This window comes from Dermochelys coriacea, chromosome 27, assembly GCF_009764565.3.
Source record: "Dermochelys coriacea isolate rDerCor1 chromosome 27, rDerCor1.pri.v4, whole genome shotgun sequence".
NCBI classification, from domain to species: Eukaryota; Metazoa; Chordata; order Testudines; family Dermochelyidae; genus Dermochelys; species Dermochelys coriacea.
Window position 1 is genome coordinate 6200226 of NC_050094.1, and position 17529 is coordinate 6217754.

Here is a 17529-nt window from a genome sequence, read left to right on the forward strand (position 1 = left end):
TCATAGAATATCAGGGTTGGAAGGGACCTCAGGAGGTCATCTAGTCCAACCCCCTGCTCAAAGCAAGACCAATCCCTAATTTTTGCCCCAGATCTCTAAATGGCCCCCTCAAGGATTGAACTCATAACCCTGGGTTTAGCAGGCCGATGGGGAAATAACTGGGGATTGGTCCTGCTTTGAGCAGGGGGTTGGACTAGATGACCTCCTGAGGTCCCTTCCAACCCTGATATTCTATCATAGTTTTCATGTGGAGGTCTCACACACTCTCCCTGTCTCCTCTCAGACCCCTGGTATCACTGTCCCTGAGTCAGTGGTTTGAGCATGGGCCTGCAGGGTTGTGAGTTCAATCCTTGAGGGGGCCATTTAGGGATATGGGGCAAAAACTGGGGATTAGTCCTGCTCTGAGCAGGGGATTGGACTAGATGATCTCCTGAGGTCCCTTCCAACCCTGATATCTATGATAAATCATCCCAGCCAAAGCTTTGTAAAGCCGGGCCTTAAAAACCTCTAAGAATGGAGATTCCACCACCTCCCTAGGTAACCCATTCCAGTGCTTCATCACCCTCCTAGTGAAATAGCGTTTCCTTAAACTCCAATCTAGACCTCCCGCACTGCAACTTGAGACCACTGCTCCTTGTTCTGTCATCTGCCACCACGGGAATCCACTGAGAACAGCCAAGCTCCATCCTCTTTGGAACCCCCCTTCAAGTAGTTGAAGGCTGCTATCAAATCCCCCCTCACTCTTCTCTTCTGCAGACTAAACAAGCCCAGTTCCCTCAGCCTCCTCCTCATAAGTCGTGCCTCAGCCCCTTAATCATTTTCGTTGCCCTCCGCTGGACTCTCTCCAATTTGTCCATCCTTTCTCGGGGGGCAAAACTGGATGCAATACTCCAGGTGTGGCGTCACAAATGTCTAATAGAAGGGAATAATCACTTCCCCTTGATCTGCTGCAATGCTCCTACTAATGCAGCCCAATATGCTGTTAGCCTTCTTGGCAACAAGGGCCATGCTGTTGACTCATACCCAGCTTCTCGTCCACTGTAATCCCTCCAGGTCCTTTTCTGCCAGAACTGCTGCTTACGCGCTTGGTAGCAGTGCATGGGATTCTTCCATCCTAAGGTAGGACTCCTGCACTTGTCCTTGTTGAACCTCATCAGATTTCTTTTGGCCCAATCCTCCAATTTGTCTAGGTCACTCTGGACCCTATCCCTACCCTCCAGCGTATCTACCTCTTCCCCCAGCTTAGTGTCATCCGCAAACTTGCTGAGGGTGCAATCCATTCCATCATCCAGATCATAAATGAAGATGTTGAACAAAACTGGCCCCAGGACTGACCCCTGGGGCACTCCTCTTGATACCAGTTGCCAATTAGACATCAAGCTGCTGATCCTACTACCCGTGAGCCTGACAATTTAGCCAGCGTTCTATCCACTTTATAGTTTCATTCATCCACCCATACTACTTTAATTTGTGGCAAGAATACTGTGGGAGACATATAAAAGCTTTGCTAAAGTCAAGATATATCACATCCACTGCTTCCCCATATCCCAGAGCCAGTTATCTCATCATAGAGGCAATCATAGAATCATAGAATATCAGGGTTGGAAGGGACCCCAGAAAGTCATCTAGTCCAACCCCCTGCTCAAAGCAGGCCAAGTCCCAGTTAAATCATCCCAGCCAGGGCTTTGTCAAGCCTGACCTTAAAAACCTCTAAGGAAGGAGATTCTACCACCTCCCTAGGTAACGCATTCCAGTGTTCTTCACCACCCTCTTAGTGAAAAAGTTTTTCCTAATATCCAATCTAAACCTCCCGCATTGCAACTTGAGACCATTACTCCTCGTTCTGTCATCTGCTACCATTGAGAACAGTCTAGAGCCATCCTCTTTGAAACCCCCTTTCAGGTAGTTGAAAGCAGCTATCAAATCCCCCCTCATTCTTCTCTTCTGCAGACTAAACAATCCCAGCTCCCTCAGCCTCTCCTCATAAGTCATGTGCTCTAGACCCCCTAATCATTTTCGTTGCCCTTCGTTGTACTCTTTCCAATTTACTCCACATCCTTCCTGTAGTGTGGGGCCCCAAACTGGACACAGTACTCCAGATGAGGCCTCACCAGTGTCGAATAGAGGGGAACGATCACGTCCCTCGATCTGCTCGCTATGCCCCTACTTATACATCCAAAATGCCATTGGCCTTCTTGGCAACAAGGGCACACTGCTGACTCATATCCAGCTTCTCGTCCACTGTCACCCCTAGGTCCTTTTCCGCAGAACTGCTGCCGAGCACTTCGGTCCCTAGTCTGTAGCGGTGCATTGGATTCTTCCATCCTAAGTGCAGGACCCTGCACTTATCCTTGTTTGAACCTCATCAGATTTCTTTGTGGCCCAATCCTCCAATTTGTCTAGGTCACTCTGGACCCTATCCCTACCCTCCAGCGTATCTACCTCTTCCCCCAGCTTAGTGTCATCCGCAAACTTTGCTGAGGGTGCAATCCATTCCATCATCCAGATCATAAATGAAGATGTTTGAACAAAACTGGCCCCAGGACTGACCACTGGGGCACTCCTCTGATACCAGTTGCCAATTAGACATCAAGCTGCTGATCACTACCCGTTGAGCCTGACAATTTAGCCAGCTTTCTATCCACTTTATAGTTCATTCATCCAACCCATACTACTTTAATTTGCTGGCAAGAATACTGTGGGAGACCATATAAAAAGCTTTGCTAAGTCAAGATATATCACATCCACTGCTTTCCCCCTATCCACAGAGCCAGGTATCTCATCATAGAAGGCAATCATAGAATCATAGAATATCAGGGTTGGAAGGGACCCCAGAAAGTATCTAGTCCAACCCCCTGCTCAAGCAGGACCAAGTCCCAGTTAAATCATCCCAGCCAGGGCTTGTCAAGCCTGACCTTAAAAACCTCTAAGGAAGGAGATTCTACCACCTCCCTAGGTAACGCATTCCAGTGTTTCACCACCCTCTTGTGAAAAAGTTTTTCCTAATATCCAATCTAAACCTCCCATTGCAACTTGAGACCATTACTCCTCGTTCTGTCATCTGCTACCATTGAGAACAGTCTAGAGCCATCCTCTTTGAAACCCCCTTTCAGGTAGTTGAAAGCAGCTATCAAATCCCCCCTCATTCTTCTCTTCTGCAGACTAAACAATCCCAGCTCCCTCAGCCTCTCCTCATAAGTCATGTGCTCTAGACCCCTAATCATTTTCGTTGCCCTTCGTTGTACTCTTTCCAATTTATCCACATCCTTCCTGTAGTGTGGGGCCCAAAACTGGACACAGTACTCCAGATGAGGCCTCACCAGTGTCGAATAGAGGGGAACGATCACGTCCCTCGATCTGCTCGCTATGCCCCTACTTATACATCCCAAAATGCCATTGGCCTTCTTGGCAACAAGGGCACACTGCTGACTCATATCCAGCTTCTCGTCCACTGTCACCCCTAGGTCCTTTTCCGCAGAACTGCTGCCGAGCCATTCGGTCCCTAGTCTGTAGCGGTGCATTGGATTCTTCCATCCTAAGTGCAGGACCCTGCACTTATCCTTATTGAACCTCATTAGATTTCTTTTGGCCCAATCCTCCAATTTGTCTAGGTCCTATCATCCGCAAATTTGCTGAGAGTGCAATCCACACCATCCTCCAGATCATTTATGAAGATATTGAACAAAACGGGCCCCAGGACCGACCCCTGGGGCACTCCACTTGACACCGGCTGCCAACTAGACATGGAGCCATTGATCACTACCCGTTGAGCCCGACAATCTAGCCAGCTTTCTACCCACCTTATAGTGCATTCATCCAGCCCATACTTCCTTAACTTGCTGACAAGAATGCTGTGGGAGACCGTGTCAAAAGCTTTGCTAAAGTCAAGAAACACATCCACTGCTTTCCCTTCATCCACAGAACCAGTAATCTCATCATAAAAGGCGATTAGATTAGTCAGGCATGACCTTCCCTTGGTGAATCCATGCTGACTGTTCCTGATCACTTTCCTCTCCTCTAAGTGCTTCAGGATTGATTCTTTGAGGACCTGCTCCATGATTTTTCCAGGGACTGAGGTGAGGCTGACCGGCCTGTAGTTCCCAGGATCCTCCTTCTTCCCTTTTTTAAAGATGGGCACTACATTAGCCTTTTTCCAGTCATCCGGGACTTCCCCCGTTCGCCACGAGTTTTCAAAGATAATGGCCAAGGGCTCTGCAATCACAGCCGCCAATTCCTTCAGCACTCTCAGATGCAATTCGTCCGGCCCCATGGACTTGTGCACGTCCAGCTTTTCTAAATAGTCCCTAACCACCTCTATCTCTACAGAGGGCTGGCCATCTCTTCCCCATTTTGTGTTGCCCAGCACAGCAGTCTGGGAGCTGACCTTGTTAGTGAAAACAGAGGCAAAAAAAGCATTGAGTACATTAGCTTTTTCCACATCCTCTGTCACTAGCTTGCCTCCCTCATTCAGTAAGGGGCCCACACTTTCCTTGGCTTTCTTCTTGTTGCCAACATACCTGACAATCAGGTTGGTCAGGCATGACTTGCCCTTCGTGAATCCATGTTGACTGTTCCTGATCACCTTCCTCTCCTCTAAGTGCTTCAAAACAATAGTTGTCCTGTATTTTATCTGCCCCGTTGTTTCACCCATGCATTGCATACCCCTAGCCTGGTGCAGCTCTTCCTGCACCTTAAAATACCCTTTCGATTGACACCCAGAAGGGGTCCCTTGGGATGGGGGGGAGCAGAGCTCAACTGGGGAAGGGGATGTTCAAGCCCCATACTGTGAGTGCCAGCACATGGTGTGTTTGGGGATGGATCCCAAATGCAGGACTGCTGACTCCTTAGGGAGGGGGATCCCCCTGGCATCCTTGCAGGAAGCTCGTTCATGGAGAAGCTGCTCAAAGACCTGCTGCAAACAATGGAGGTGGGAGAGTGTCTCAGATCAAAGGTGGCAAGAAGTCTTTATGATGGGAAGTGCTGGGCAGCCTAAAGACAGGGGTCACTACCAGCTGTCCTCTTCCCCCGGTGCCGGCTGGAAGAGGGGAGAGGGAAATGGAGGAGGAACTGCTGGTCTGGTGCAGCACGTCCAGGTGAGTGGGGGATGCAGAAAGCAGCCTGCCCTTTGGGTTGGACTCTTCTGCCTCCAATGAATTGACTGCCAGTCCAGGGGAGGCTGCAGGTAATACGTTTGCAGAAGACAGTGTGGATGCGCCCCATGGGGACGGGGCTAGGCTACGAACCTTTGTGCCTCAGGTGATGACCGGCTCGTTGGGGCAGTGCTGGGCAAAGGGCCGCTGGTAGCAGTGGCAGGAGAGGCACATGTGGTCCACGACTAAGCAGACTAGTCTCCCTCCTCATCTCATCCTCCAGCTAATCCTGCACACCCTCTTGGAGGCCCAGCAACAATGGGCCAGCCTGCTGGGAGGAGGTCAGGTGAGCTGTGGGCTAGAGAAAAGCATCCTGGGGGCTCCATGTTTCCTAGGGTTTGAGGCCAGAAGGGATCATTAGATCATGTTGTCTGACCTCATGCAGAATGTCCCTTCTTTCACTGATGTGTCCCTTAGGGTGACCGCCCCCACCCCTTACTGTACGATATACTGACGTGTTAAAATGGGGAATAAGAACCCTTTTAAACATTAACTTGAAGCTAATGATCATTGCATTGTACACTTGAGAAACAAATCCGTGATGAGCTAAGTGCAATGGTGTTTCCCTAAACTGGTCCTTAAGTTTATAGAGGAGATAGTATGATGGGATAATGTGATTTTGGTAATTAATTGATCTTTAAATATTCAGGGTAAATAGGCCTAATCCCCCGAGATGGGATATTAGATGGATGGGATCTGAGTTACCTAGGAAAGAATTTTCTGTAGTATCTGGCTGGTGAATCTTGCCCATATGCTCAGGTTTTAGCTGATCGCCATATTTGGGGTCGGGAAGGAATTTTCCTTCAGGGCAGATTGGAAGAGGCCCTGGAGGTTTTTCGCCTTCTCGTAGCATGGGGCACGGATTACTTGAGGGAGGATTCTCTGCTCCTTGAAGTCTTTTTAAACCACGATTTTAAAAATTGAGGACTTCAATAGCTCAGACATAGGTGAGGTTTTTCGTAAGAGTGGGTGGGTGAGATTCTGTGGCCTGCGTTGTGCAGGAGGTCGGACTAGATGATCAGAATGGTCCCTTCTGACCTTAGTATCGATGAAAAAACAAAGCCTTGTCCCTTATATTCCATGTGGTTTTCCTTTATTTCCATCCACTAGAGTGGGCTCCAGAACGATTACTCCGGGGGCAGAAAAAGACCTTGGGCTCTTCCACAAGTTGAGTAGTATCAGAGGATGCTCCATAGTTACATGGGGGCACAACCCCCTTATGGTTTGTCTTTGCTGCAGGATTAAGTCAAGCGTTGCCCCGACTCAGGTCCCATCCACACACACACGCTGGAGTGGCGTGGCGTGGCGTGGCGGTTTTCACTGGAGTTGGCTGGCCCACCAGGGGGAACAGGCTGCAGCTGGAGTGAGTTAGAACAATGTGTCAGCAGCTAGCGCTATTGCTCAGTGCAGTCCTTCCAAGGCTCTGGGCAGTGTAGTTGCTCTCATTCCCGGTGTGTATTTGTCCACCAGTGCAGATCACTTTGTATTGCCTTAAAAGCATGGTGCCCTGTTCCCCTGGGAGAATGACTTCAGGGGTAGTTATTCCCACCTGGCAGCAAGCGAATGGGAAATGGGGGGAGATAATAGAATTTTGCAACATAGTGCCTGATTTGTTTTGAATGTGCAATACATTTTTCTTTTAGCGGCAGTGAATTTGATTTTATATTATTTGTAAAATTGAGAAGGAATTTCGCTGCCTGTGAAGTGGGAATTTTGCAGAGCTAACCTCCTGGGGGAGGGAGCATCCACAGCTCCCTCTCCAGCACAGTTGCTTGCAATTAACAAAGACAGCAAACCTCCCCAGCGCTCCTATTGCGGAGGGGAACTGTAGCGTTTGGGGTGGTAGCTGGTAGGTATGACTATTTCTCCTCCCGGCTGGGTTCCATGCATTTAATCCCATTCCCGCCCCGCCCCGCCCCCCAAACTGCTTTGCAATATACAAAGGAAAGGCTGCAAACCCCAGCTCCCCACTGCTAAGTGTTGAAAAAGCTCCTCAGAAGTTTGCTTCCAGTTTGCTAAGCCTGAAACTTTTTTTTTCCCCCCTTCTCTCTTTCCCCCCTTCCTGCTTTTTGGGATCAGCCCACAAGTGACTGGCTCTCCGGTGACGCAGTGTCTACTCTGAGGCTTTCTTTGAATCATTAGCAGACACGCAGAGACACTTTTTTTTTTTTTTTTTTTTTTTTGGTATTCCTCTCCTCCTTCTCTCTCTTTCCACCCCCCTCTCCTTCACCCCAGCCCCTCCAGCGTCCTCCCCTCCTGAGCAAGAGGAGGACAGAAGGGAGAAAGCAATTACCAAACTCAGGAGTTCTGCAAGGAGAGAAGGCGAGAGAGAGAGTGTGTGGGGGGGTGGGAAATCCAGCCTCCATCCAAAAAAAAAAAAAAACCAAACCAACCCAGCCCTTCAGAAAAACCTCTCCCTGGGCATGAAACTCACTAATCTCCCCTGCTCTGCATGGCCACGGATGCTGCAATGCACATTCTTCTGTCTCTTGAGCCTTGATCTGGGACTCCGCGCTGCTCACTCAGGTAAGTTTGCAAATGTTTTTCCAACTCCTAAGTGTGTCTGTGAGTGAGAGAGTTGGGGTGGGGGGGGGGGGAGGTGCTCCGTTTCTTTGTGCATCGGCTGCTCTAGACCGATTCCTTTTTCTTCCCTTTTTGAAAGAAAAGACGGAAAGGAGGCAGTGGGGGGGGGTGGGCAGGGGCTCTGCAGGGAAGGGAGGGCAGCTAGAGCAAAGAGCTGAGTGAAACCAGATGTGGAGGGCTCCCTGGCACTGCTCGAAGTGGGGGTGGGATGGAGAAGGGAGCAGGAATGAAACTACACAGCTCATTAAAAACACGGTAACCCTCCCACCAAAAAAAAGTGCTTTTCTCCTTGAAGAGCAGCGCATCTCTGCTGCTGGGGCTTAACCAGTGATTCCACCCCTGACAAACACTCCACAGTGCTCCAGGCCAACAAAAACTTTGGTCGATACAAAGTTTTCCAGCAATACCCCCCTCCCCCCAGTGAACTGAAAAATCTGCCCTCTCTGGTATGCCTTGGGTCCTTAGTTCTCTCTGGGTGACAGCGATTTGGCATGTGTCACTTGGGTGTGTGTAACGGGGTTGCTGGCCATTTGTTAGGCATCAGTAGCTAGCTGGGTTTATTGATGCCATCATGCCAAAGCAGACTCGGTGTGTCTGTGGGGGTTGGTTGTGGTTTGTTTGTTTATTGTATTCGTTATTCCTCTTTTGGCCAAGTTGGCTAAAATCCAACCAAGAGTCTGAACAACTCATGGTTTATACCGGACAGAAAGACTCAATAAATAAATTTAAAGAAAAGGATCGTTTCTAGTGTATATGTTTAAGACGCACGCTGTTAAATGCAGAAGAAAAGTCAGCCTAGCGTTAGGAATTCCCAGAAGAATCGGATGCTCTATCACCAGAGGAGAAGAATGCAGCAGCACCGGGGGAGCGGAGGGGGTGGTTTAGGGGCAAAAGAAATTATTAGGTCGGATTGGATGTGAATCAAAGCAGCTCAGGAATTTGATTGCCAGCACTGGAAGCTGTGGATGCAATCTGGAACCCTTTTGCCTCCTGAGTGGGAGGTGTCCTGTTTGGTTTTTTCAAGGAGTTTACACTTTTAGGCCCCTATTCAACCAATCGCTCCAGTTCAGTCAAGCACATAAGCATGGGCTCAAGCCTCACTGGCTGTTAAGCATATGCTTAATTGCTCTGTTGAACCAGGGCCTTAATAGGTACTGGTAGGCTATGATTTTTTTTTTCATTTCTCATGATCAGATCCTTATTTTTTTGCCTTGGTAAATATGTGACATGCCAGATGGCCTGCAGCTTTCACGACCTCCAATAGAATAGCCATTTGAACTGTTTTGTAACTCAGGATGTGTCTATTTACATAAGTGAGTGACTGACGTCCATTTAGTTGCTTCCTTTAATTAATTTGGCTGTATTTAAAAAAAAAAAATAGGGTCTATTGGCCTAAACAAAACAAACTTAAACCCTTGGTTTAATTTATTAGAGGTGCTCTCCATAAATCTGAACCAGATTCGTAAATGGCAATTTGCGAGGGTGACATTTTCCTCTCTACATAAGTAACAATGGGAAACTAAATCTGGTCCTGTCCTTGCCCTTCATGGTTCCTGGCGGCAGACAGCTGAACTGGCTGACTTCTTGGGAATATCGAAAACTGGGAGGAATCAGTTATTATGGGGAGCATTGCAGCAGTACCTAGACATCACAACAGAGATGCTTGTGCTAGGTTCTGTGCAGACACATAGTGAGAGACCGTCCCTTTCCCTGTCCTAAAGACTAGCTACATAGGCAAAGCAGGCTAAGGGTAGGAGAAAGGCTCTATTGTTATCCACATTTTACAGATGGGGAAGTGAGGTGGAGAGAACTATACATGCGATTCAGTCTCAGAGTGTCTCTACAGGAGCTGTAATTTCCAATCGGACAGATGTAATTGCAGGAGTGGCAGGGTGAGCTAGCAGACTTGAGTATGTCTAGGGTTTCAGGTGAGATCACACCTGGGGTGACTAGCCCCTCCACCATCACAGCAGCATTACTATTTTTAGCGCACTATCTCAGTCATGGCTAGCACAGGTATGTCTACCTGAGTGGGAAATTACAGCTCCAGTGTAGCCGTACCCTAGGTGACTTGCCTACAGATGAGCCAGGAGCAGAGCCCAGGCCTTGCAGATTCCACTCTGATGCCGTAACCAAAAGACCAACCTTACTCCTAAGTAGGTTCAATGGTCCAGAAGGCAGCCCTGTATAAAGCTGGGCACCATGTGCTGCTGTTCACATTTGCCTTAAGGCTGGCTGAAATGGGGGTGGCCAGATCTCTTGCTCTCCCTTGCGGCTGTGGGTAACAGGGCGCAAGGAAGGGGCGTGGGAAGAAATCCTCATGCACGGTGTTGTATGAGTGGCTGGGTTTATGGGGAGGGTTTTGGCTGGGGGTGAGAGCGTGAGCCCGATTGCATGAATTTCTCTGACTCTTCATGGTGTTTGCAGAACTACTTGAGTTCACAAACCTTTCATGTCCGTCCCCCCGGTCGCTGCAACCTAGTGAAATTCCAAGGGAAATTAAATTGAAAGACAACCTTCCTCTTTTCCCCCCATCAGCTTTTCAAGGCAAAGGGGAGGGTTGTGCTCAGAATTAGGGCTCAAAGCACTTCTTCACCCTTGCTCCCTAGGCATAAGCAGCCAACCTACTCACAGCATATGGACCATGTAGCTCTTCTCCTCCGCTTCACTGATGTTTTTCTCACAGGCCTTTTCTGTTTATTTTCCACTGTCTCCTTCTCTGCTCCATTTTCATGTCGGTTCTTCTCCCCCATCCATTTCCTTCTCTGTTCCTTCCTTGGCTGCTCTCTTCTAAGACCAGCCGGTAACATTCCACTGCAGCTCTGTGGTGGGGTTTGGAAGTCAGGTGGGCAGCGTGGCATTGGATACTGCTGGAGGTGATGCCACAATGGGTCTGAGGTGTGCTGGCAAATATCTGGTTTCTGTCCCTGCTGCTCACGAATCAGGCCTGTTTAATTATTGACACCATGCAGCCTGGGCTGCGTTCTGCCTCGTGCATCATGAGCTGCAATGATGCCCTCTGGGTTCTGATCCCAGAATGTATCTTGCTGGGCCTACATTGGCAGGGGAGGGGGGCCCAGCTGGTCCTTGCACGTGGGGACAAGCTAGCAGGCAGGAAGCGATCTCCGCTTTGGTTTGGGATCTGGGTGGGTTGTTCATTTCACAGTCGTGTTGCTGATCACGCTTTAAAGGGACAAGGCCCCAATTAAACCCCTGGGGTCCTGAAGAACTGACGCTGGGGCACAGAGTGGCCCTTTTATGGAGAAACCCCTGGTCAGGGGCCAGGGGCGCATTTGGTCCTGCCAAGGCTCCCCTTCCAGGGGACAGTATGGGGGATCAAAGCTTCCCTTGGGTCTGCAGAGTCACGATCCAGGTGCTTGCTGCTCTCTAAAGGTGTGGGCCCCTTCCAGTAGAAGTCGTGCCTCTATTCTGGACGCTCGACACAGCAGCTCAGCTGCATTCATGGACGGAGGCAGAGGAAGTTAACGCTGCTTGTGCATCTGCGGGTTTAACAGGAGATAGTGCTCAGAGTGTGGCCATTGCCTTTCTGTGCAACCGCCAGAGCTAGGTGGGACATAGACCCATAGAATATCAGGGTTGGAAGAGACTTCAGGAGTTCATCTAGTCCAACCTGCTCAAAGCAGGACCAACACCAACTAAATCAGCCCAGGCCAGGGCTTGTCAAGCCGGGCCTTAAAAACCCCTACGGATGGAGATTTCACCACCTCCCTAGGTAACCCATTCCAGTGCTTCAACAACCTCCTAGTGAAATAGCGTTTTCCTAATATCCAACCTCGACCTCCCCCACCTGCAACGTGAGACCGTTGCCCCTTGTTCAGTCATCTGCCACCACTGAGAACAGCTGAGCTCCATCCCATTGGAACCCCCCTTCTGGTAGTTGAAGGCTGCTATCAAATCCCCCCCTCACTCTTCTCGGCTGCAGACTAAATAAGCCTAATTCCCTCAGCCTCTCTTCATGAGTCATTGTGCCCTAGCCCCCTGATCATTTTCGTTGCGCTCCGCAGGACTCTCTCCAATTTGTCCACATCCCTCTCTAGTGGGGGGACCAAAACTGGACATAATACTCCAGATGTGGCCTCACCAGTGCCGAATAGAGGGGAATAATCACTCCCCTCCATCTGCTGGCAACGCTCCTACTAATACAGCCAATATGCCGTTGGCCTTCTTGGCAAAAAGGGCACACTGTTGACTCATATCCAGCTTCTTGTCCACTGTAATCCCAGGTCCTTTTCTGCAGAAACTGCTGCTTAGCCGCTTGGTAGCAGTGCATGGGATTCTTCCATCCTAAGTGCAGGACTCTGCACTTGTCCTTGTTGAACCTCATCAGATTTCTTTTGGCCCAATCCTCCAATTTGTCTAGGTCACTCTGGACCCTATCCCTACCTCCAGCGTATCTACCTCTCCCCCCCAGTTTAGTGTCATCAGCGAACTTGCTGAGGGTGCAATCCATCCATCATCCAGATCATAGACATGCAGGGATGCAATGGAGGCAGTGCCCCTCTCCCTGTTGGTTTAAGTCCGGCCTTTCCATGCACTGAGCCTGGAATGCGTAAGGGTAATGAGCTATTAATCCAGGGAAGAGTCCAGGGGCTCACCTGGGGATTGTTTAGCCCTTGTTGCTGTCTTAAGGGAGAAACCACTGTGGTATAATTAGTTATGGATCTTATTAAAGAAATGTACAAGCAAATATAACCTAAACAAACATATCATTGGCCAAATGAATATAATTTCCCAAAACGCACAGAGGACGGGACGACACAATGATCAAATCTCAGCTACAGTTGATGTTGAATTGATAGATCAGTAACTACCAGATTTTACTCATGCCTTCTAGGCAGAGCTCCTATTGGAGGTCTGACTCAGGAAGGACTGGAATATGTGGAAGGGAGCTTGAGGACCCAGCCACACAGATTTAAAACCTCTCACCTACTGCTTTAGATTAGCAACCTGGAGTGTGTGACAAACCTCACTCTGAAATGATGTCCGTTTCCCATCCAGACAAAAGTTGCCATGGAACTCCTGTGGGATCTGGGGTTTGCCCCTGCATATCCGGCTGCTTGTGGGAGTTAGGTCCAAAATGTAGAGTTTTGTGCCTGGGGAAGGGAGGGAGCAAAAGGGGCTGAGAAAAGATTTTTCCAAAGCAGAAGGTGAACAGAACGCTTCTTGTGTAATTGTCCCTCCTTTCAATTAAAACGGCTCGGTTAGCTGTAAAATTTTCCCTGCAGGTCTTCGCAACTCAGACATTGCGGCACTGGGCTAAGTTAGCACATGGGAGGCGGAGGGCAAGTGTCCTGTTTACTTGTTTGTATTATAGAAGTGCCTACAGGCCTTCCCTGAGATCAAGGCCCCCAGCATGCTAGGTGTTGTACACACAAATGCAGTGAGAGACAGGCCCTGGTCTGAAGAACTTACAATCTAATGGACAAGGTAGACATATGGTGGAGGGAGACAGGCCTGGAGGGGGGACAGTTGTTTGCCCAAAGAATTCAGGAAGTGAAAAAAACCCATAAATCATTCACAGTAAACTAGATTTTTTGTTTTATTATATTCCCAGTTTGACTAATCCTGGCTGCACAAATCAGTCAGCCCCAAGAATAGTGAAACCATCAGGAGAAATTTCCCATGTTCTTAGATATTCCCGTCCAGTCTTTCTATCTGCTCCCCTGCCACCCGTCAGGTAAAATGACAGGCCTACTCTGATTCCTGAATGTCGCTCCCTGGGTCCCAGTCCACAGTGTGGAAGGAAGAGGGGTGGATGGATTGGAGACTGGATGGCTAGTGATGGGATGTGGATATTTTCACCTCTAGGTCACCGGTTCTAATACAGCCCAGCTTGCTAGCATCTGAAAGATATTATTATTGGACAGCTGTGTGCTGGCCTGTGTAGACAGATCGTGGGAAGTGATTATTCCCCTCTGTTCGGTACTGGTTAGGCCACATCTGGAGTATTGCGTCCAGTTTTGGGCCCTCCCCTACAGAAAGGATGTGGACAAATTGGAGAGAGCCCAGTGGAGGACAATGAAAATTATTAGGGGGTTGGGGGTGGGGAAAATATGAGGGAACTGAGAGTCAACAGTGTGCCCTTGTTGCCAAGAAGGCTAATGGCATTTTGGGCTGTATAAGTAGGAGCATTGCCAGTAGATTGAGGGACATGATCATTCCCCTCTATTCAGCATTGATGAATCATAGAATATCGGGGTTGGAAGGGACCTCAGGAGGTCATCTAGTCCAACCCCCTGCTCAAAGCAGGACCAATCCCCAACTAAATCATCCCAGCCAGGGCTTTGTCAAGCCTTACCTTAAAAACCTCAGAGGAAGGAGATCCCACCACCTACCTAGGTAACACATTCCAGTGTTTCACCACCTCCTAGTAAAACAGTTTTTTCTAACATCCAATCTAAACCTCCCCACACTGCAACTTGAGACCATTACTCCTTGTTCTGCCATCTGCTACCACTGAGAACAGTCTAGATCCATCCTCTTTGAAACCCCCTTTCAGGTAGTTGAAAGCAGCTATCAAATCCCCCCTCATTCTTCTCTTCCGCAGACCTAAACAATCCCAGTTCCCTCAGCCTCTCCTCATAAGTCATGTGTTCCCGTCCCCTAACATTTTTGTTGCCCTCCGCTGGACGTTTTCCAATTTTTCCACATCCTTTTTCTAGTGTGGGGCCCAAAACTGGACACAGTCCTCCAGATGAGGCCTCACCAATGTCGAATAGAGGGGAACAATCACGTTCCCTCGATCTGCTGGCCATGCCCCTACTTTTACAGCCCCAAATGCCATTGGCCTTTTTGGCAACAAGGGCACACTGTTGACTCATATCTAGCTTCTCGTCCACTGTAACCCCTAGGTCCTTTTCTGCAGAACTGCTGCCAAGCCGTTCGGTTCCCTAGTCTGTAGCGGTGCATGGGATTCTTCTGTCCTAAGTGCAGGACTCTGCACATGTCCTTGTTGAACCTCATCAGATTTCTTTTGGCCTGAGGCTTTGGTGGGTCTCAGTCCAGATCCCTGTGAACAGGTGTGTGCAGCTCAAAAACCACCACTACGGTTGACCCCTCAGCAGAGAGGCCATAAACGCACACTGGGTGGAAGGTTAAATCCAAAAGAAGACATTGCGGGAAGGAGATTGTGGCGTGCTAGAGAAAACCTGAAGAAACAGAGGCCGTGTAAAACATGAGACACTCTAGGAAAAGTAGTGTGAGGAGATAACAGGAAAGAAAAGCTGCCAAGACTTGAATGGGCCATGGAGACCGACCGCCCCTTTTCCCCAAAGTGGGCCCTCCCAGGGTGGGGCACGTTTTCAGGGGGTGGGAAGCTCCTGCTGTGCCTTGCGGCGCTGTGTCTGCTCTGTGATTAAATACAGGATGTTATTTATTTGTGGCCAGCCTGGCCCCTTTATTATTATTTATGATTGGTATTACTGTAGCACCTAGTAAAAGGAACGGGATGTCTGGGAAGGGCTAAAGGGGAAACAGACCATTCTGGAGGGTGGGCCTTAGTTGTAGCTTTGGTTTGTAAGGGTTTTAAAAAAACTAATATGAATTACAAGACAAAAAAGCTCCATTAAGATGGAATGAAGGCTGAGACTACATCTGCATAACTTAGGGGTGCAAATCATTCCACAGATGTTGTAATTATCCCAGAACCAAGCATTGCAAAGCCAGGAAATTCAGAGCTAAGGTTATACTTAAAAGAAATCCAGATGTGTTAACTCATAGAATGAACCATAATGCACCAAACAGCATTAATTCCACGCCTGTAGTGATGCCATGCAGTAGCTGTATGAGTATGATAAAAGCATTTTAGGGTTTGCGGTCCCAGTTTAGACAAAACTGATTTTTAAAGACACTGGAGGGTGTGGGGTTGGTTGTATGTTGTTTTCTCCTCATTCCATCATTACAAGGCAGAGTTAAGGCTGTTTGGATGCCTTATGGTGCATTTTTGTGTCTTAGACATGTCTGAATTTCTTCTCAGCATAACCTTAACTCTTGAATTTCCTGAGTTTGTAATGCTTGGTCTTAGGATAATTAAAACATCCCTGTAATGGTTCAATAGCCTTTCAGTTACTGATGCATGCTTTCAACCTTAACTACACTTCAACATATTTTGTTTAATCTTGACGTTTCCTTGGTATTTATTTTTTTTTTATTAAAAATTTCCCGTGTGAAGACTAAGCAAGAAACTCGCAGGGAGTGCTGCCGTGCGGTATTTCTGTGGCTTAGAAGATCTGTAGTGTTAATCTGAAGTTAATGTTTGAAGGCAACACCACAGGTACAAGAGCCGCACAAAGCCTTCAAAGTGCACTAGTGCATCGGGCTCTGCTGCGTGAGTGAGCCTGGCGCTGTGTGAAAAGGAGTGGGGGCCCTGTCCTTGAGACCCAGTGTCACAGGGCGCAGCTGTCGCAAAGCAGCCGCACCTTGGGGAGCCTATCAAGCGCTGATCCTAGCCCAAAGCAAGATGGGACATGTGTCAAGACCTCTCATTGGTAGATTACTTGTCCCATCTTGCCTTTGAATAAGGAACGGGGAGCCACGAATAAGGAACTGATACTGCGAATGAGGAACCAACTTCATCCTCTTGGTGTACACTCACTTATAACCATGTAAAAAATGCTTTATACCAGTATAGCTTATTTCCATTCCTGCAAGGGAGTGAGCTTGCATTCAAGCTATGGGGGTTTACTGCTTTAGTGCTACCATCATAATTAAAGTCTTACAATTTTTGTGTGGAGACAAGGCCTAAGATAGAGTTCAGCTAAGAAGAAAGACTACTAATGGATGAGCTCAGCACCTCTGAAAACTGAGGCCAAGTGAGGTGCCTGAAAACCAAGGCATTCAAAGACCGGCAGCAAATTTTGCAAATATGATCTTTGTTCATATGTGGGGATGTACAGCTATAAATATTTACAACAGGCCCACATACTTTATTAAAGCGCCATTAAATTATCACACGTATGTTAAAATATTTTACCCTTTGTTATCAATGATCAAAATATCTGCACATAGATAGTCTTTGGGGCAGGCACCATCTTTCTGGTCTGTGTTTGTACAGCGCCTGACATAATGGGCCCTGGTCTGTGCCTGGGGCTCCTGGGCACTACAATAATAATAATCACCACCCATATTCTTCCTTGTCGCACTTCAGTCCACCTGAAACAAGGGCAGTGTCACGGTTGCATTGATCAGACAGGGTGGGCAATGGGAAAACTGATAGAAAATAAAACAAGTCTTTGTTGTTGCTAACACCTGTATTTTGGTAACCAGCAATGAAAAAGCCCATGGCAGCCAGTAGGGAGTAGATTATATCTCTCTCGGCCTATTTCTGCCCTTTGATGCATGCGCAGTTCTCTGCTTGCATGTAGTGGAAGTCATGCATGTCCACGGGCAGAATTCGGCTCTTGAAGATTATTCGGTGGTGCTTGTGAATGGAAATTAGGTGTTGGAATCTGGAAGGTAGAATTGAAGGCCCTGATCCTGCGATTGGATCTGTCCAAAGTAAAATGAGGCTCAGGCTGTGGGAAGGCACGAGGGGCTGATCCGGTCCTGTATGTAGGTGCAAATGAGGTCTAATAGTTGGATCGGGGTATTGGGAGCCAGGGCTCCTGGATTCTGACTCTGCCTCTGACTCACCATGTGACCTTGGGCAAATCATTTAACCTGCCTATGCACCGTTTCACCTCTGTCACATGGCTATAAATAATATTCACCTCCATCCCCGGCAAGGTTGGAAGAACAAATGAATGTTTGTAGGATGCTCTGAGACAATCAGATAAAA

The 17529-nt window shown here is 48.3% G+C and overlaps 1 protein-coding gene across 1 annotated transcript in view; it reads left to right on the forward strand.

The window, feature by feature from the left end:
- The first annotated feature begins 6933 nt into the window (after nt 1–6933).
- The window catches only part of MRC2 (mannose receptor C type 2), a 95365-nt gene continuing 84769 nt past the window's right edge, over nt 6934–17529 (forward strand). Inside the window, exon 1 of the mRNA XM_038385507.2 lies at nt 6934–7676. Coding sequence (XP_038241435.1) covers nt 7574–7676 — 103 coding nt within the window. The 5' untranslated portion in view covers nt 6934–7573. The remainder of the gene's footprint in view (nt 7677–17529) is intronic.